The sequence below is a fragment of the Aquarana catesbeiana genome, linkage group LG08 (assembly GCF_042186555.1).
Source record: "Aquarana catesbeiana isolate 2022-GZ linkage group LG08, ASM4218655v1, whole genome shotgun sequence".
Lineage (NCBI taxonomy): Eukaryota > Metazoa > Chordata > Amphibia > Anura > Ranidae > Aquarana > Aquarana catesbeiana.
In genome coordinates this window covers 125,830,778-125,852,510 of record NC_133331.1, presented here as the reverse complement: position 1 = coordinate 125,852,510, position 21,733 = coordinate 125,830,778, and the positions used below count along the sequence as shown (strand labels likewise).

The 21,733-nt window shown below is 44.0% G+C and overlaps 1 protein-coding gene across 5 annotated transcripts in view; it reads left to right on the top strand.

Annotated features, from left to right (window-relative positions):
- RNLS (renalase, FAD dependent amine oxidase) overlaps nt 1-21,733 on the top strand; it is a 252,672-nt gene that overhangs the window by 22,856 nt on the left and 208,083 nt on the right. For all 5 annotated transcript variants that reach the window (XM_073596350.1, XM_073596351.1, XM_073596352.1 and 2 more), the window contains exons 2-3: nt 995-1,100; nt 5,678-5,820. In XM_073596350.1, the coding sequence (XP_073452451.1) occupies nt 995-1,100; nt 5,678-5,820 (249 nt within the window). The remainder of the gene's footprint in view (nt 1-994; nt 1,101-5,677; nt 5,821-21,733) is intronic.

Sequence of the window (21,733 nt, the reverse complement as noted above, 5' to 3'; positions counted from 1 at the left end):
TACCGAGGCAGGGAGTTTCAGAGGATGGTAGAGGCTCTAGTGAAGTCCTGTAGGCGAGCGTGGGAGAAGGTAACAAGGGAGCTAGAGAGCAGGAGGTCCTGGGAGCAGTGGAGGGGACAGTTTGGGCAATATCTGCAGATGAGGTTGGTGGGTTGGCTTTTGGTGGGGGAAGGTGCACACAGGCCAGCAGCCATCTCTATGCCAAATGGCTTTTGGTGGGGGTAGGTGCACACAGGCCGGCAGCCATCTCTATGCTTTTTCCATCGGCACACATGAGAATATAGGCTCTACGGACTCGTGGGCCACTTAATCCCTCATTATAAGGAAGAAAGCCAGCTACCTTGGGGCCCCCTTTAGACTTAAGGTCAGGGTGACAACACACATGCCCTAGGACCATGCAGGCTCTCGGACCTCTTTGATATCCCTTGTGCTTTTTAGGACTAGTGGAGGAACATGTGGTGCTGCCCCCACCCCCACCAGAGACATCAACATATGTAAAACTTCAGTTTTTTTTGCTGATGCTGCTTTTTTAAAAGATCCTTTGAAAGTACCAAAGGATGAAAGTACCCATGAGGAAGACTTAAATAGCTGAAATGCATCAGAGTTCTGATGTTGTGCATCTGTTTGTATATTATGCACATTGGTGCCTAAGTCACAAGCTTGTACTACATACAGTACAACTTCAGCTTTTACAGTTTTATACCCAAGTATTTTAGGTTGTTCTACGTTGTCCCCGTCTTTCCAGGGGTTATTTTAATGTTCTAATAAAATGTTATGTTATATTTTAGACAAATATTTCATGTTTTTGCATACTGTTCACATCTTCTTTGGTATCAGAAAGTCCCAATACCCTGTTTTTCTTTCCCCTTTGTGGGTTCCTTTACATTTTATTAAAAAAATATGACTCTATTTTTGTTTTAATCAATATAATGATGTGAAGCTCTACTCTGGTGCCTATGTTTTAAATTAGCATTTTTTTTCCCTTTGCTTTTAGGAGGGCGCATGTCCACCAGCCGTTGTCCTTCAGACCCGAAGTGCACAGTCGACCTGGGAGCCCAGTACATTACTGTCACCTCGGACTATGCTCAGAAGCACAAACTGTGAGAGTTTTATATTCATTTGAAATGTACTACATATACAATGTATCCAGATCAGTAAAAATGAAGCACTTTATTTACTAAGGCAGAGTTATTCATAAACTGCAAAATCATGTCTGAAGTTCGGGCTACCATACATTAATTATAGTCTCAGGGCACTGTTTTTAAAAACCAAAGCCAGCTCCTAAATTTATGGAGCATCACAAAGTGTATTCCCCATTTTAAATCTTTTTAAACAAACCTGTTAGTCATTTTAAAGTGCATGTATGGTAGTAGTATTTGTCATAGTATGTACAGTGGGGACGGAAAGTATTCAGACCCCCTTAAATTTTTCACTCTTTGTTAAATTGCAGCCATTTGCTAAAATCATTTAAGTTCATTTTTTTCCTCATTAATGTACACACAGCATCCCATATTGACAGAAAAACAGAATTGTTGACATTTTTGCAGATTTATTAAAAAAGAAATACTGAAATATCACACGGTCCTAAGTATTCAGACCCTTTGCTGTGACACTCATATGTTTCTTTCTTCTGGACAAATGAGAATCATGAGGTCAAAGGAACTGCCTGAAGATCTCAGAGACAGAATTGTGGCAAGGCACAGATCTGGCCAAGGTTACAAAAAAATCTGCTGCACTTAAGGTTCCTAAGAGCACAGTGGCCTCCATAATCCTTAAATGGAAGACATTTGGGATGACCAGAACCCTTCCTAGAGCTGTCCGTCCGGCCAAACTGAGCTATCGGGGAAGAAGAGCCTTGGTGAGAGAGGTAAAGAAAAACCCAAAGATCACTGTGGCTGAGCTCCAGAGATGCAGTCGGGAGATGGGAGAAAGTTGTAGAAAGTCAACCATCACTGCAACCCTCCACCAGTCGGGGCTTTATGGCAGAGTGGCCCGACAGAAGCCTCTCCTCAGTGGAAGACACATGAAAGCCTGCATGGTGTTTGCTAAAAAACACCTGAAGGACTCCATGATGGTGAGAAATAAGATTCTCTGGTCTGATGAGACCAAGATAGAACTTTTTGGCCTTAATTCTAAGCAGTATGTGTGGGGAAAACCAGGCACTGCTCATCACCTGTCCAATACAGTCCCAACAGTGATGGTGGCAGCATCATGCTGTGGGGGTGTTTTTCAGCTGCAGGGACAGGACGATTGCAATCGAGGGAAAGATGAGTGCGGCCAAGTACAGGGATATCCTGGACGAAAACCTTTTCCAGAGTGCTCAGGACTTCAGACTGGGCCGAAGGTTTACCTTCCAACAAGACAATGACCCTAAGCACACAGCTAAAATAACGAAGGAGTGGCTTCACAACAACTCCATGACTGTTCTTGAATGGCCCAGCCAGAGCCCTGACTTAAACCCAATTGAGCATCTCTGGAGAGACCTAAAATTGGCTGTCCACCAATGTTTACCATCCAACCTGACAGAACTGGAGAGGATCTGCAAGGAGGAATGGCAGAGGATCCCCAAATCCAGGTGTGAAAAACTTGTTGCATCTTTCCCAAAAAGACTCATGGCCGTATTAGATCAAAAGGGTGCTTCTACTAAATACTGAGCAAAGGGTCTGAATACTTAGGACCATGTGATATTTCAGTTTTTCTTTTTTAATAAATCTGCAAAAGCGTCAACAATTCTGTGTTTTTCTGTCAATATGGGATGCTGTGTGTACATGAATGAGGAAAAAAATTAACTTAAATGATTTTAGCAAATGGCTGTAATATAACAGAGTGAAAAAATTAAGGGGGTCTGAATAATTTCCGTCCCCACTGTATATATAGTGTTTATGTTTTGAGTTTAGTAGGGAAAATGTTAAAGCTGATCTCCAGATTTTAGTGAAGTTTAAATAGTTAGTTTGGACCAAGCTGGTCCAAACAAACGGTTACCTTCACTGAGAGTTGCAGGGGCTGTGTATGCTGTATAAACTTTATGTATCCTTAGCTTCATACGCTATACAGTGCTGTGCCCCAACAATGGGATGGGAACTTCCTGTCTCTTTCTGGGAACAAAATTGAGTCAGGCTGAGCTGCACTCAGCCTTACACAGGGAGCTTTGTATCCTATGAATTATCGCAAAGCTTCCTCTGGTTGAGTTGAAGATTGTGACATCATCTTCCTGCCTCTCCAACTCAGCCAATCAGAGGATTAATAATTATAATAGTAATAATACTAGTATTAACACTAGTGCAAATGATTAATAATAGCCCCTCAATACACCTTGCTAATGCACACCCCAAGACAAATGGCAACAAAGTACCATGTGTTTTGGTGCAGCGCGATTTAAAAAAAAAAAATAGGTCATGCATGTGATTTTTCGTGTGTAGGGCAGCTCATTGAAATGAGTGGGCAGCCCTAAACGTGACATGCAAAAATGCATGCACACCTACACAAGCATTGACATGTTTTGGCTTGATGCAGTGCTGTGCATTTTAACATGCTGTTTTGCACTGTATTATATGTTTTTTTTTTTTTTTTTGTTTTTTTTTTTGCTACAGTAAGGTTTTTGTAAAGGAAACTTCACAGGCTGTTTTGCAAAAAAAAAAAAAAAAAGGGCAGACTTGACCTTTTTTCTGCCGTCACTTTTCTATGTTTCTATGATTGTTGCACCTGTAGGGCATGTGTTTTTTTTTTTTTTTTTTTTTGTGGGTCGCGCACATCTGCACAACTCACTGTTGTAAACTGTTCCTGTTTACAATGTATATGCGCTGGCACGCATTAAAAGTGCATCTGGTGTCAATAAAATCTTAAAATGATACTATAGTCTTGGTTTTTGTTTTCTTTAAAAATAACAAACATATTATGCTTACCTGCTCTGTGCAGTAATTTTGCACAGAGCAGCCCAGATCCTCCTCTTCTCGGGTCCCTCGCGCTCTTTGCCCATCCCTCCTGTCGAGTGCCCTCACAGCAATCAGCTTGCTATGGGGGGCACCCAAGCCGAGCCACAGCTCCGTGTGTCCATTCAGACACGAAGCTGCGGTTCGGCCCTGCCCTCTCTCTCTCCTGATTGGCTAACCCACTTTGACAGCAGCGGGAGCCAGTGGCACCGTTGCTGCGTCTCAGCCAATCAGAAGGGAGAGTTCCAGATGGCCGAGGCACTCGTGCACGTTGCTGGATAGAGATGGGGCTCAGGTAAGTATGAGGGGAGCTGCTGCACACAGAACGTTTTTTTATCTGAATGCATTCAGATTAAAAAAAAACCTTCCTTTACAACCATTTTAACCACTTCAATACCAGGCACTTAGACACCTTCCCGCCCAGGCCAATTTTCAGCTTTCAGCGCTGTCGCAGTTTGAATGACAATTGCGCGGTCATGCAACACTGTAAAACAATTTTTTTATCATTTTGTTCCCACAAATAGAGCTTTCTTTTGGTGCTATTTGATCACCTCTGCGGTTTTTATTTTTTGCACAACAAATAAAAAAAGACAGAAAAAAAAAAAAAGTTTTTCTTTTTCTGTTAAAAATTTTTGTAAATAAGTATGTTTTCTTCTTCAATGACGGGCACTGATATGGCTGCACTGACGGGCACTGATACGGCGGCACTGATGGGCACCGATGAGGTGGCACTGATGATGGGCACTGATAGGTGGCACTGATGGCCACTGATAGGTGGCTTGGTATACGGCACTGATGGGCACTCATAGGTGGCACCGATGGGCACTCATAGGCGGCACTGATGGGCACTCATAGGTGGCATTGATGGGTACTTATGGGTGGCACTGATGGGTACTTATAGGTGGCACTAATAGGACGCACTGATGGGCACTGATAGGTGGGCACTGATGGGCATGGATGGGCACTGACAGGTAGCACCGATGGACACTGATGGGTGGCACTGATGACACTGATTGATGGCACCGATGCCCCTAAGGGTGGCATTGCTGGGCATCACTGCAATATAATGGTGCCAATCAGTGCCCATTTGTGGGCACTGATTGACACAGATTGGGCACTGACTGGGCACATTGGGCACATGTGGATGGCCATGGGGTACATACCTGGCCATCCACATGTTGCCCCCTTCCCTGGTGGTCCTAGTGGCAATCCCTGGTGGTCAAATGTGGTCATCTGAGGGGGGGGGCTGTGCTGATTAACAATCAGCGCAGACCCCCCCCCTGTCAGGAGAGCCGCTGATCGGCTCTCCTCTACTCGCGTCTGTCAGACGCGAGTGAGGAAAAGCCGATCAAAGGCTCTTCCTATTGACATCGTGATCAGCCGTGATTGGACATGGCTGAGCACGTGGTAAAGAGCCTCAGCCGGAGGCTCTTTACCAAGATCGGTGCAACGGTGTGTCAGACTGACACACCGCTCCACCGATTACCGCGATGTGCGCCCCCATGTTATCCTGCTGGACGTCATATGACCGCCCGGCCCATAGCAGATGACGAAGTGGTTAAACAGTCATCCTCATTGGACGATTTGCCCGCTGTTCCTGTCACAGCTATTGTTTTTGGGTTTTACCCTCTCCTTCTGTCACTATGCTAATCGTTACCATAGCAAATGGTAAGATACACTTGGATACAATTTAAATGCAGTAAGAACTGAAATTGTATTGCTCACCTAATTTTGTTTTAATCTTTTAGGTTTCATGATGAGCTAGTGGCAAAAGGAATCCTAAAACCATTAAATGCTGTAGTAGAAGGAATAGTGATGAAAGATGGATCTTATAACCTGGTGACTCCACATGGAGTGTCTTCTATTGTCAAACACTACCTCAGCCAGTCAGGTAATACTGAATTACAGCACAACAAATGTTCATGTTGTAAACCCCGCTTTGTGATTTTCACCTACAGATCTCTACAGGTAAGCACAGTTTAGGAGATATTCACTCTGCATGCAGCCACTGACGTCAACGGCGCATGTGCTCTGAAGGTCCAGCATACCTTGCTGGACCTTCAGAGCTTCTTGCTGGAGTATTCTGGTGGAGGGGGGGGGTGTATCCCCTGTCAGAACACAATAGAACAGCAGGGGAGATCTCTGTACTAACGTTGGATAGTTAGTACAGAGGCTCCTCCTGAGCTGTCCGTTTTTTTTTGTTCAGCCCCCCTGCCCGGTTGAAGGAAAAAAAAACTACCAATGTGTAATAGCCTTAACTCTAGCCAGTTGATTTTGGGTAGGAGCAGGGAGACACAAAACAGTTGGTCAAGGGCAGCAGGGAGTATAAGCCCGGCACTGGGACCTGCATCGTCATACTGTCAAGCAAGCAGCTTCTAATCAAGTGGCTGTTTCTGCACATATACTGGTATGTTCCACTGTTGCCATCATCAGTAAGTCCACCCTGAAAAATGGCATGCAACCAATCAGAGTGCTTGTAGACAGGAGGAAGCTGCAGGACATCAGCAGTGCTGGAATGTTAAAGGATTGAAATATAGGTGAAAACAAGTACTTTGTTTAAAAAAGGGCCAATTGTTTGATACAAGGTGCTTTACCAAACAAAATATAATTACCGTATTTATCGGCGTATAACACGCACTTTTTCCCCCTTAAAATAAGGGGAAAATCGTGGGTGCGTGTTATACGCCGATCCCCGCTATTTTGTGATCTGTCGGAGCGATCGCCGCGATCGCCGCCGACATTCACATAGTTTGTATTTTTAAACATGGCGCCGCGGAGTTCGGAGGCACTCGGCGGCGCTCGTTCAGCTGAACGAGCGCCGCCGAGGACACAGTGACTGGGCGGAGCCGAGATACACATAGCCGAGGCTTCTCGGCTATTCTCGGCGCCGTTCAGTCACGCCCAGTCCCGCCATTGGACCTGTGTTATGTCCATCATAGGGACTGGGCGTGACTGTGAACGGCGCCGAGAATAGCCGAGAAGCCTCGGCTATGTGTATCTCGGCTCCGCCCAGTCACTGTGTCCTCGGCGGCGCTCGTTCAGCTGAACGAGCGCCCCCGAGTCCCTCCGAACTCCGCGGCGCCATGTTTAAAAATACAAACTAAACGTTTGTATGTCGGCGGCGACAAGGCTGCACGGACCACTGGGGACAAGGCTGCACTGGGGCAAAGCTGAACTGGGGCAAAGCTGCACTGGGGACAAGGCTGCACTGGGGCAAAGCTGCACTGGGGACAAGGCTGCACTGGGGCAAAGCTGCACTGGGGACAAGGCTGCACTGGGGCAAAGCTGCACTGACAAGACTGCACTGGGGCAAAGCTGCACTGACAAGGCTGCACTGGACACTGGGGAAAGGCTGCAGATGAACACTGATGAGGCTGCATTGATGGGCATTTAAATGTAAGTTTTTTTCCTTAAAATTCCCTCCTAAACTTGGGGTGCGTGTTATACGCCGGCGCGTGTTATACGCCGATAAATACGGTAAGTTAGGGTTTACATCTACTTTAAAGCATATGTAAACCCTAACATTAAACTTCTCTTAAAGTCGAACTTTAGTCAGAAAATTAAGTTCTGCTAGATCACTTCACACGGGAAAACGCTCTTTTTGAAAAGAGGAGGGGGGGGCGCGATGGAGATATGGAGGGGGCATGGCTTAGCGTGGCGTGCAGCAACGTCCAGCGCGGGAATACATTGAAAAAACTCAATTTTGCTGACTGCAGCTGTTGGAGGGACACAAGAGCAAAAAGGAGGCATGTAAGTGACACATGCATTCCCTTGGCACATTTACTAAAGCATCAGGCTGAGCATTAATAGCAGCGGCAGCTGCTGGACTATTTGCTCAAGCAGTGGGTGCAATTTCTTCTGGTCAGAAGGGGAGGTAGAATCACCCCAAAAAAAGGGCTCAAAAGGGACTCCCTCAAGCTCAAAAAAGCCTAAACTCATCTCTACAATGGCATCCTCCCCTAAGAGATCTGAGGTGGCTGATCAGAGTGAGCCATTAGGGCTGTCAAATGTTGCAACTGTTTCCAACACTGCAGCCCCTGTCTATATTACTGAAGAGGTTTTTTCCTCAGCCATGATAGGTTTGGAAGAAAGGTTAGCGGCTTTAATCGCATCCCAGTGTGGGACAAAACGCGTCAGGTCCCCATTACCCAGGACCCTCAAACTGAGGAACTGGGGGCAGGACGAATTTCTCTCAGGGGACCGTGAAGAGGCTGACTCCTCTTTTGCTGGAAAGCTTATGTATTCTGAGTGAGATCACCCAGATGAGCATTTTTCTTCAATCGTCTTCCAGGGCAGCATACGAGAGATAGGCTCCTCCTTCCTGCAACCATTAAAAATTTGTTAGTCTCACCTGTGTGCCTCAGTTGTTTTGTGTTTCCTCCGGACCCACAGGAGCTGCAAACGTTTGTTATTTTATCCAGTCTCTGTGCTTTCTGCAGGGGATTCCCTGACCAGCATCCCATTCAGCCCAGGGGGCCTTGGGAGGGCGAGCAGGGGCAGCAATCTGAGCCTCAAGGCTCTGCCTGAAGTTTCGCCCATACAGAGGGGTATGCAACTATCCCCCCGGCTGCACCACATGCCGCCAGCATTTTTCCCCACAGCTACTGCTTCTCGATGGTGGAGGGCTATCCGGCTGAGCCCTGCACTCCAGGTGCTTTAGAGGTTCCCTCGCTTTGCAGGTGACCTGGCCGCCGACCCTCCTGCTCACCGATCGTATTCTGCTCGCATCCCACAAACCTCTCTGCAAGATCCCCTCGTTTGTGGTCCTGGGAAGTATAGCAAGAGAGGCCGGACGCATCATTTCCGATCGTGCGGTCCGGTCGGCGGTCATCTTGGTAGAGGCTGGAGCCTCCAGGGAAAAGGCTTTTAATGTGCCCCCTCCATATTGGAAACCCAGTAAGGAGGATGCCAGAGAGGGCGTGGCAGGTGCAGGTGTGTCCACCAACCTGCACGGGGTCAGCTGGGGGCAGGGCTGGAGCTGGAGCAGGAAGCAGAAAGGACTCTCTAAACAGAGGATCCCGGTGGTCGGCCAGGTCGGACGCTTCTCCACCCTGCCCTGCAGATCCTGCATGTCAGGACAGCTCCAAGGTAAGCCAGAGCACTCTGGAGTCACCTCTGTCTTTACCTCCCTACAAACTGTACAATTGCATTGTACACCGCCAACCTCACTCAGGCCCTTTGTGCTTACTTGCAGGCAAAGGCCCCAGAGGAAAAAAGGGCGCAGACCAGAGCAAGGCATGCGCCTCTTGCGATCACCATTTTTTTTTCCCTGAGTGAAAAAAGCCACTATGCCAAAAATGCATAAAATGGTGGCTAAGGAGTCAAAAGGCTTCCTTAAGGACATGCTTAACTCCTTCAAAAAGGAAATAAAGAGCACTATTGGGCCAATACACTCAGCAGTAGAGAAGCTGGAGGTGCCAGCAAGCTCTAGCCAAGCCAGTACCCCATCTAGTCGATTTGGATAACTCCGAACAAATCTCAGAGGACGGCTTATGCTGGGATTCCGAGGAGGATGACTCGGCATCAGAGGGCACCCTATTTCCCTCAGAAGACAAAGATAATCTTCCAAGGCTCGGTCTCATCTGGTGCAACTTGTCATGCGACTGGGGACTGCAGAGTCGCATGACAAAAGTCATACCCTGTGACTTCCAATGAGTACCGTTCATATCTGTGTCACTTTAGGTCGCCGCGACTTCAAAGTGGTCCCTGCACTACTTTGGTCCCACTTTGATGTGACTTGAGGTCCATAGACCTCAAGAATACACCATGGTTTCAAGTTGCATCAAAATCCCTGGCAAAATTGCGTCAAAAAATCGTGCGACCTTCAGGTTGCAATTATGGAACCTAGCCCAAAGGCTATAGCAGACACACTGGGTATCAAAGAGCAAAAAGCTGCACGACAAAATATACAAGAGGTTGCAGCCCAGAAAACCCAGGAGAAGCTCTTCATACCAGGTGCGGTCAAGCGCAGGTATCCATTTGCAGAGGAAGACCCCAAGACTTGGGCGAAAATGTCCCAAAGTGGATGCCTCCCTCGTGAGAGTCGCAAACAAATCTGACTTAGCTTTTGATGATGCGGAGCATGAGAAGTGAATCCAGCAATGGCTTCCACCTGCACAGCTTGCACCCTAGTAGCTGGCTGTCTCAACTGCAAGCGTTGCTAGGAGACACACTAAGGGAAGAATCAGTGAGGACTATTCTCACACTAACCAGAGTGGCAGTTTTTCTAGCCGATGCCTCTGCTGAAATGGGAAGATATCTTCTAGGGCCATGACCTTAGGGAAGAGAGCCCTGTGGCTGAAAATCATAGGAGGGGATATCGCTTCTAGGAATAGGCTGTGTTGGATCCCATTCTCAGGAATTTTCTGTTCGGGCCAGACCTGTAAACGGTCCTGGACAGGACTGCAGAGAAGAACAAAGGGCTCCCCCCAAGCAAAAAACAAGCAGGGGAAGGCGTCCTTTTGTCATTCCAGGAGATTTAAGCTGCTCAACAGGAGAGCATGGGTATGCATGGCCACAATAGACTTGCAGGCCACCCTGCATCTGCAGTACACATCTTTTATCTTTCGGCATCTCTTCTGTGGCCGGAATCTTCTCAAAGATTATAGCAGAAGCGCTAAAGGGCCTGAGACAGCAAGGCAACCTGGGGTGGATAGTAAATACAGAAAAATCGTAGCTGACCCCAAGCCAGAGGTGGTATACTTGGATTATGTGCTAGATGCCAGAGTAACCAAAACCCTCCAGACGGAAGAAAAGAACGAGGCAGTGCTAGGACTGATGTCCTCGATCACCTGGGCACAGCTCCACATGAGGCCTCTACATAATCACATTTGACCCAGTGGGATGGTGATCCATCATCCTTTAGAAATGTCCATTCCTGTCCCTTGGTTGGTCAAACAATCTCTTCAGAGGTGGCTCAATCCGCTCCGTTACGCCGAGGGGCGCAGATGGGCGCAAGCCAACCCTGTGAGGATTTACCACAGACACCAGTACCCTAGTATGGGGGGCACACATGGGGGATCTCTGTACACAGGGAAGATGTAACTCCAGATGGTCTCGAGGGGACCATCCAGGGGAGAGATGTCCGTATTCAGTCAGACAAACGCCACAACAGTGACATACCTGGACAGGCAAGGAGAGAGGAAATCTCCTCGTTTGAGCCTGACAGAAGAAACTCTGTCATGGACTAAGACAAACATCCGATCAACCTCGGGCATACACTTGAAGGGGACAGACAACATGTTGACAGACTTTCTAAGTCTAAAGACCATAAAACAGACAGAGTGGTCTCTAAACCTAGCAACCTTCTTGTGGAACACGCAAACCTGGAGAGTGCCCAAGGTAGATCTGTTTGCCTCAAGGACAAATGTGAAACTGCCAAGGTTTTTCTCGCTGGATACCACAGATGGCAACATCAGAGTGAATACGTTCAATCAAAGCTGGGCACACCAGCCATGTTATGCATTCCCTCTGACCACTCTAATACCAAAGTGATACTCCTAGCACCTCACTGGCCCCAGGGAACATGGTTCAGTCACTCAAAGAAACTGTCTCCAGCTGCACCAGATACAGCAAGACCTACCGTACCTCCTATTGCGAGGGCCAGTCAACCATCCGAATCGCAAACTCATGAAGCTTTCGGCTTGGTTACTGAGAGGGTTGCAAAAGAAAGAACTGTCGGACAGGGTGATCAACCCCATTCTAGCCAGCAGAAAACCCCATAACTGGAGTGAGAAGGAAGTTTGTCTCCTGGTACAGAAACAAACAGGATTCCGACAGAGAATCATCCTAGCGATTTGGGATTTCCTGCAGGAGGGAGCAAACTTATCCTCTCTCAGAGCACGCCGAAGTGGCAGCACTCTCCCCCTGTCTGGACACCAGACTAGCAGATGACCCATTTATAAAGCAATTCCTGATCTCATTAAATAGAACCAGACCCGCTAAAGTCGGCAGAACTCCAACATGGAACCTCTCCACGGTGCTCAGAGGATGCCTCTCTCTGCCATTCGAACCACTGGAGGAGTGCTCAGATAAATATCTTACACTAAAAACCGCACTCTTGGTAGCCCTAGCATCGGCTAGGGGGAGTAGGTGAAAGTCTCAAGTTTTTTTTTTTTTTTACACAATGGAACCCTACTGACTGACCCAGGCAGATAAAATAGTCCTCTCGCCAAACAAAGTTTTTCTACCAAAAGTCTCTTCAACCTTTCACAGGATGCAGAATGTGGTTATCGCATCTCTTCCTAAGAGACACATACAACAAACTAGACTTAATACTCCTAGCTTATCTCGAGAGAACAAAGGGCTGGCAAAGAACTACCATGTCATTTGTCCTCTATGCAGGAGTCAATAAGGCAAAGCAAGCATCGAGACTCACGATGAATAAACCTTACCATACAGATGGCCATTTGGGGACAAAACCTTGTCCCCCCAAGTAGGGCCAAAGCCCACTCGACCAAAGCCTGGGCAACCTCGGTCGCAGAAAAGGCAGGGGCAACTCTGGAGCAGATCTGCAGGGCAGCGACATGATCGAGCTTCAGTACCTTCGTGAGACACTACCACAGCGACCAGCTGTCAAGACTCGGCTATCTTCTGACCATTCTCTTGGATCTCCCCTGCCTGCTGAACCTGCCTCTACCTGCAATACTGACCTTGGCTTGGACTTATGATTACGGCTCTGCCTCCTGATTCTGTTCCCCGCTGCCCATCTGTTGCCAACCTCTGCCTGTTTTTGGCTATGGTTTTGCCTTCTAATTTGGTACCCAGCTGCCAGCCTGTTACCGACTCCTGCATGTTCCTGATTTTGCAGTTGATCCTGATCTGGCTCCCGCTGAACATATCTGGTGATCAGTTTCCACATCTCCTCAGCAGAGGTTCCTGTATCTCCAAGTTCCAGCCTCCTGCCTGCAGGCACCTGCACCCTTTCGTTGCCCTCGCACTCCCTGTACCCACCACCAGGGGTGCTTGGACCGGAATCGTGCAAGAGGCCACCCTCATCATTTCGGGCTCCGCTGTAAGGTACGTGACATCGGCGTTATGTTTTGCAATAGACGCCATGAGGGATTCTATTCTTCAGGCCTCGCACCTTATGCTTGGGCTGGTGCATATGCGTAGAATCTTATGGTTGAAAAATTGGTCAGCATGGGGGACAGGAGGCGGAGCCTAGCGAAGCAGACATGCATTGTTAGAGCTCCACACCGCTGAGGAGAGAAGAGAAGGACAAAGCGGAGCCTGCAGGCTCAAAAGGTATCCATTTGAACCTTTTTGCCCCAGGGAACAAACTGTGAAAGTTTGGGCAGGAAATATGGTACTGGGAGGAAGCCGTGGCAGAAATAAAAATCATCTCACAAAGAGCTCACAGGCACTCACTGCAACTAAAGCAGCTCCAGTCACCTCACAATATACAGCATCAGGGCGCTCTCACAGACAGAAAATGTCACAGCAAGACTCTCCATTTGAGTCAGATACAGAACAAATCCTCTCACAAACTTCTCCACAAGCCTCCTCAGCATCCCCAGTAATATTATTACAATTTGAAAAGATGCTTCATAAGGCTTTAAAACAAACCTCAGACCAAATGACAAACAGCCTAACCAAAGAAATAAGAGAGCTGGGAAACCGCACCGTAGCCTTAGAAATAAAAATTGATGAAATTGAAATTAAAACCCAAGAAAATATAACAGAATTGGAACAATTAAAAGAAGAGAATTTAATACTTCAAACTAAGCTTGAAGATTACGAAAATAGAGCCAGACGTTCAAACTTGCGCATAAGGGGAATACCTGAAACTGTGACAGACCTGCAATCTACTATTACTGCTCTATTACAAGAACTAAAGCCAGATATCCCTATTGAACGTTTAGAACTGGACAGAGTACACAGAGCCCTCACAGCCAAAAAGAAAGACGGACCCCCACATGATATAATCACAAAATTTCATTATTACAGAACGAAAGAACAAATACTAATTGCTGCAAGAGAAAAAAAGGAACTTAATTTTCAAGGACACAATTATCAAATTTTTGCTGACCTATCCCAACTTACTATTACTAAAAGACGATCCATGAAACCCCAACTAATGGAACTGCAACGCCACAACATTATGTATCAATGGAGCTTCCCCTTTTCAGTCAGATTTAACTACCAAGGTACAATTTACAGAAGCAGATCAGCAGATGAACTACAACAAACCCCTTTAAAATTAAATCTGACAGAACCCACAAGCAGCAACACCCCCACACGCAGAAGAATGGCATCATCTTCACCTTCAGGCAGCACCCAGAAAATTTCAGAACAAAATGGGAATCATCATTCTTACAAAAGAGGCCGTTACGCCACATCATCCATGGACCAAGAAGATTCAATGGACTGACATCCTAATTCCTGATATCTCTTCATTTATTATACTAAGAGATGGTTCTCTATAAAAAACCTGTATTTATAACTGAATGTAACTGCATTCTGATAGTCACACACTGTATGGGAACAAGTTACATTCCAGTTATATTTCTTATTACTTCTGATTCATATAGCCTTAGAATATATAAGTGAAATAAGGAAATTCTTGTTCAGTTATATATTTTCAGTTAATAACAATAGATTTATTACTTTTTAGGACAAATATGTTCAATAATCCAGAAGTAATGGAAGCTTTTTCTTTCTTTTCTTAAAACAAATATATTAGTACCTAACTAGTTCCTAGAACTATGTTTTTGTTTATTCTAATCTGAAGCAATACAACCTCAATTTTATGAGTTAACATATCTAAACAGTTACATATGAATAAAATATGTAATCGTTTACTCTAAAAGGGTTAAAATCCCAAAATAATTCAAACTATCTTCATCAATACCAAAGTTATTAACAGTACCTTTCTAACTGAATTATTTAGCCTAGGGCAAGACTAACCATATACAACCACCCTGGAATAAATAATTTCAACAAAAACTATATTCTGCACTCCAATTAATGAATCATCATTTTGATGTCTTTTGACATAGCACTTCTCTCCTGTAAACGGAAGATCCGTGTACCCCCATTAGCCCTCCTCATTCTCTCAACCATATTATGTAGGAGTGTGACGAAGGCACTTATTCCCCTGAGAGAGATATTTATTCTCTTTCATGGGTAAATTGTGATTACTTGCAAAAAATAATTTATACAATGTATCATCTAATCTCATATGTTTTTTGTTTACTCTTTACTCCAGAATTCACTGGTTTCTTTTCTATCGTTTCATCTCTTCAGTCCACACAGGTTGATCTGCGCAGTCAGCTCTGCATAACAAAAAGTAAGTCAAAACTATTTGATCTGTTGCCATGGCACCACTGAATATACTTTCCCTGAATGTTCAGGGAATAAATGTCCCTCAAAAAAGGACCAAAGCCTTCCGTACTTTCCATAACAAGAAGGCTTACATAGTATGCCTCCAAGAAACACACTTCACCAAAGATTCTACTCCAAAATATATTTCTCCTTTTTATCAACAAATTTACACGGCTTCTGCTGTACCAAACAAAGGGGTACTCTAATTGCATTTCACCGATCCACACCATTCACCTTATCATCAGAAATTAAAGACCCAGAAGGTAGATACCTGATACTCATGGGTTATATAATGGATACAGCAATCACGGTGATTTCCTACTACGCTCCTAACAAACAACCTACACCATTCCTCTCACATATATTACAAGTGATTAATACACACAAAATAGGAACAGTGATAATGTGCAGGGATTTGAACCAGGTCCTCCTCCCATTTCTAGATAAATCACCTTTTACACCATCCAAAATAACCTCTAGATTACCTTTTTCTCAACTTCTTTCCAAATACAATCTGGTAGATTCGTGGAGAGAAAGTAACCCAATGAAAAAGAAATTCACTTATTTCTCGCACCCTCATCAAACCTTCACCAGAATAGATCATATTTTTCTAACAATAGGAATGATACCAGAAATTATTGCATCAGATATAATTCCGATTCCGTGGTCTGACCATAATGCAGTATACACTACTATAGCCTCAGCCATACCAAAAGCGCATGACCCAACGTGGTACTTACCGGACATAATGCTCAAACACCCACTACATCAGATGGCCATTGAACAAGCTTTAAAGGAATACATATCAATTAATAATACAACAGACATTTCCCCAATAACACTGTGGGAAGCTCATAAGCCTGTCTTGCGTGGTACAATACAAAGACAAATGGCACTATTTAAACGGGAACGCAAAAATCTAGCAAAAAAACTAGAACTCAATTTTAATGCAGCCTACATATCATTCCAAGATAATCCATCTGAGTACAAAATCTCATCTGGAAAAATCTAGATTGGAATACGATCTATTTCTCACTGAGTCAGTTGATAAATCCCTCAAACGCTCCAAACACAATTTCTACATGAATACAAACAAACCAGGTACATATTTGGCTCGGGCATTAAATTCAACTAACAAATCTTTCAAACCAATACGTTTGAAATGATCAAAAAATGTTTATACTTGTAATCCAGTTAAAATAGTCCATAAATTTCACTCACATCTTGCAACTTTATACAAGACAAACAATGAATTTAATCCTACAGAGGCTGAATCCTTCTTCTCAAAAATAACCTTACCTGAGTTGTCTCAGAATCAAAAAAGCAGTTTGAATGAGTTTATAACTATAGATGAAGTTGCTAACGCCATAAAAGACCTAAAACTTAACAAAAGACCAGGCCCAGATGGCTACTCGGCTTTATACTATAAAACATTCTCAGAAATACTCTCTCCCATTCTCACTGAAACTTTTAACAAACTTCTAGAAGGACATTCTTTTCGGCAAGAAACACTAATGGCAATTGTTTGTATGATCCCAAAACCCCTTTCTGATGATACTTCCTGTGTGAATTATCGGCCTATCTCTCTGTTAAACCTTGAAATTAAATTATTAGCAAAAATAATAGCAAAACGCCTCAATAGCATTATAGGAAAATTAATACATAGAGATCAAGTAGGCTTCATGCCAAATAGACAGGCAGGCGATAATATACGCAGGGCAGTGTTATTGGCACATATTGCTAAAAAACGGAAAATCCCTTTATGTTTTCTATCTCTCGATATTAAGAGGGCATTTGACACAGTATCCTGGCAATATATGCAATATTCATTACAAAAATGGGGTTTTGGACCCCACTTTTTAACATGGATCAAAGCATTATATAATAAACCCAAAGCCTATATAAAATACGCTGGATACAAATCTGATGCCTTTAATATCGAAAGAGGTACCCGACAGGGTTGCCCATTATCTCCCTTATTATTTGCCCTTATACTCGAACCCATGGCCCAATACATCAGAACAAACCAAACTATAACTGGCATTGAAGTAGGAGGTATTACACACAAATTATGTATATTTGCAGACGATATATTACTTTTTCTATCATCACCACAGGTCTCTGGTCCTAACTTAATACCAGCTCTTGATGGATTTGCAGCCCTATCTGGCCTTATGATTAATCCTAGGAAATGCCTAGTGCTTAATATTTCGCTCACAAACATGGAATTGATCCCGGCTAGGGCTGCACTCCCATTCACATGGGCAGAAAAATCAATCCCATATCTTGGAATTCATTTAACAGCATCTCATTCTGACTTATTCTCAACCAATTATCCTCCTGTATTAAGACAGATCACAAATCTAATAAAACAATGGTCGCAACTTCCTTTATCCTGGATAGGGAAGATTAATGCAATCAAAATGACTATTCTACCCAAATTGCTTTATCTATTCAGAGTCCTCCCTATTCCAATTCCTTCCTATTTTTTGAGAATAGTACAAAAAAGAGCAACTTCATTTATATGGGGCTCTTCTAAACCACGTATACCTATACACACACTACATCTTCCCAAAAAATAAAGGAGGCCTGGGATACCCTAATTTTACTAGCTACTACAGAGCAGCACATTTGGCCAGTCTGTCCAAATACCATGCAAAACAGGAAATCCCATTATGGGTATTTATAGAGGCTTCAGAAAATGACCCTCTATTAATATCAAACTTGTTATGGCTTGATCCTAAAGACCACTTTAAAATTCATAATCCCATAACTAAACACTTCTTATCTCTCTGGGATAAACTAAAAACCAAATATCAGTTACAATCTCCACACAATCCTCTCCTTTCTTTTATCAGAAATCCGGCCTTTTATCCGGCATGGATCTACCCAAATTCTTTTAAAGCTTGGACAACATCAGGCATTCAGACACTAAATGACTTCACAGCATCTAAATCATTCCTTTCATTCCCATCGCTTAGAGAAAAATATGATCTACCAAACTCTGAGATATTTAGATATCTCCAAATCAAAAATTTCTATACACCATTCCTAAAGGGGGATACACCATTATCCCAATTATCCATTTTTTAATCAATCTGTACAAAAGATCCATTTGCTAAAGGTACAATTTCATCACTTTATAATCAATTATATGGAGTAGTAAATCTTAATAGACCCTCTTACGTTCAGAGGTGGGAGGAGGACCTGGGACGAACTTTAGAAGACACGGACTGGTCTAACATATGGCTCACATCTAAGTCATCCTCACCCAACATCTTAGCACTGGAGACAAATTATAAAGTCCTAACTTGCTGGTACCTTGTACCCGCTAGAGTGGCAAAATATTCACCTAATACCTCAGCTCTTTGTTTTCGAGGATGCCCAGAAATAGGCACACATTTACACATATGGTGGACGTGCCCAGTAATCCAAACCTTCTGGAAGGAAGTCTTCGTGATTGCATCTAAAATATTTAAAAAAATAATACAACCAGATCCATATATAACTTTACTTAATCTAAAACTGGAATGGTTAACACTCTCTCAATTCAAACTTATGATCCAACTAATAACGGCTGCAAAACAAACAGTGGCCAAAGCATGGAAATCTCCTACGTTGGTACTAGCAGAAACAATTCACAGAATGAATAATACAATGTCCCATGCTAAGATGGTAGCCAGCGATCAAAATCAAATTCCAAAATTTGAAAAACTTTGGCATCCTTGGATAAAACAACAGTTCCTGTCAAATTTCAATGACTCTGTCCTGTTGCCATGGTAACAGATTAAATGACTTACAGAGACACCCATTCTAAGGCTTCAAAGAGAACTGAAAAGAATAATAAACTGACGAGCGGGACAACCTTGTGGACCATACCTCTGCCTTTCTACCCTTTTTTCTTCTTTCTCTTTCCTTTTCTCCACCTTACGATTAAAGCTCATTATCAGAATTTATTTGACCTATATACACTCTACCTGTAAACAATATATATAGTAGGTATAAATCATTTAAATACCTACAAAAGTAACTAAGGAAATGATATATATCTTTAATTTAGGTTTACGTGAACCCAATGTTTAATATTTGAAATTTCATGATATTTACCTATATAATCCCTACTGTAAAACAATGAGCTTACTTTATAGATCCTTGTAAACTTACTTTATGTATCTTTATAATATTGTATACTCAATAAACTTCTTTTGACAAGGAAAAATTGGTCAGCCGAAGTGCCATGCAAAAAGCTCCTGGCTAGTTTTCCTGGGGATGACTGGATAAATACATCCAAAAAATTTCTAGTGGAAAAAGTGCCCTTTTGCCAGTTAGAGGAATAAACGTATTTCATTTAAAAAAGCTCCTTCTCCAGTGCCAGGGGCATTGGCCTCCAGGGTGTCACGATGGCCTCCACCGTCGAGTTCAAGAGGTAAACCTCAGGGTCAACCCCAGGGACAAAAGAAGACCTGGGGGAGGAAACAAAGACAAAATACTAAAGCCTCCTTATGAAGGGGCGCCCCCGCTCGAGTGGGGGGAAGACTTCTGCAGTTCTTAAGGGTCTGGCAGGAAGAGTGTCGAGACAAATGGGTGACTTCCTCAATAACTCTAGTTCTGAAAGTCCCCGTCTCCTCGTTTTCTCAGACCAAATGTTCCCAGGGAACCAGAGAAAAAGAAGTCTCTCTTTCAAGTATTGGACCATCTTTTGTCTCAAAAAGTGATCTCAGTGGTCCCCATGGAAGAGCAGGGATTGGGGTTTTATTCAAACCTTTTCACGGTACCAAAACCAAATGGAGATGTCAGACCCATTCTAGATCTCAAAGATCTAAACCGGTTTCTGAGTATCCGCTCTTTTCACATGGAGTCAATCCGATCAGTGGTCTCCATCCTACAAGGTGGAGAACTTCTGGCGTCAATCGACATCAAGGATGCATACCTCCATGTGCCGATTTTTTTCCCCGCTCACCAGAAGTATCTACGTTTCGAGGTAGAAAATCTCAATTTTCAGTTTGTAGCTCTGCCTTTTTGGTCTAGCTACTGCACCTCGAGTGTTTACAAAGGTCCTGCCCCTCCTCTAGCCATATTAAAGGCCCAAGTTATAACGATTATGGATTACCTAGATGTTCTGCTCTTGACAGACCAGTCGGTAGCCCGCTTAGACCAAAGTATGATCACCACAGTCAACTACCTGGAATACTTAGGTTGGATTCTCAACCTAGAGAAATCCTCCTTCCACCTTCCATCAGGAAGATTAGAATACTTGGGTCTGATCATAGATACAGCCCAGAAAAGGGTCTTTTTGCCCCAGGCGAAGATCAGTGCCATAAAGGAACCGATTCAGGTGGTTAAGGCAAAGAAGAATCCTTCTATTTTACTTTGCATGAGGTTGTTGGGAAAGATGGTGGCTTCATTCGAGGCCGTTCCTTATGCTCAGTTTCATTCGAGGCTGCTGCAAAACAGCATCCTGTCTGCTTGGAACAAGAAGGTCCAAGCTCTAGATTTCCCAATGTGTCTGTCTCCAAGGGTGCGCCGGAGCCTCAGCTGGTGGTTGATAACCAAGAATATGCGGAAGGGAAAATCCTTCCTTTCTAGTCTCATGGTGCCCTACTTTTGTTGTGTCTCCCTCCCATCAGTTGGCATTGCTCCCGTGATGTACGATAAATAAAATAGGATTTTTATAACAGCTTACCTGTAAAATCCTTTTCTTGGAGTACATCCCCTCTTCTAATACACGTATATTGCTTTGCTACAAAAACTGAGGTACTCCCAGTAGTGGGAGGGGTTATATAGGGTGTGGACTTCCTGTCTTAGGGTGTGCCAATGTCCATCACCTAAAGGTGGCCTGTAACCCACATAGTAACTACTATGGCTTTGTGTCCCGTGATGTTCTCCAAGAAAAGGATTTTACAGGTAAGCTGTTATAAAAATCCAATTTTTTTTTTTTGTAGGATAATTATTAATGTAGAATGTATGTTCCTTGCTAAAGAACATAATTTTTTATCAGTTGCTATGGGTAAAGTTCTGTTTTTAAAGACCTATAAATGAACCTCTGCTGCCGCAAGGGAGATCCAGCTGTCAGTCCTCTTTGCTTCAGTAGTGCCTCAGATCTAGCCAGGTCCCATTATATATAAGTACATACAAAAATGAGAATTCCCCAAAGAAGTCTTGCGATATGAGTGGGTGTTTTTTTAAAGTGATACTAATGTCTCCCTTTTTTTTTTAGTTAAAAATAACAAACATGTTCTACTTTCTTGCTCTGTGCAGTGGTTTTGCACAGAGCAGCCCAGATCCTCCTCTTCTCCGGTCCCTCTTCGGTGCTTCTGACCCCTCTCTTCTGTTGAAAGCTACAGCTTGCTATAGGGGCACCCAAGCCGAGCCGTCGCTCCCTGTGTCCATTCAGACACAGGGCCGTGGCCTGGCCCTGCCCCCTTTCTCTCCTCATTGGCTGACTGAATTTGATTGGCAGCAGCCAATGGCGCTGGGCT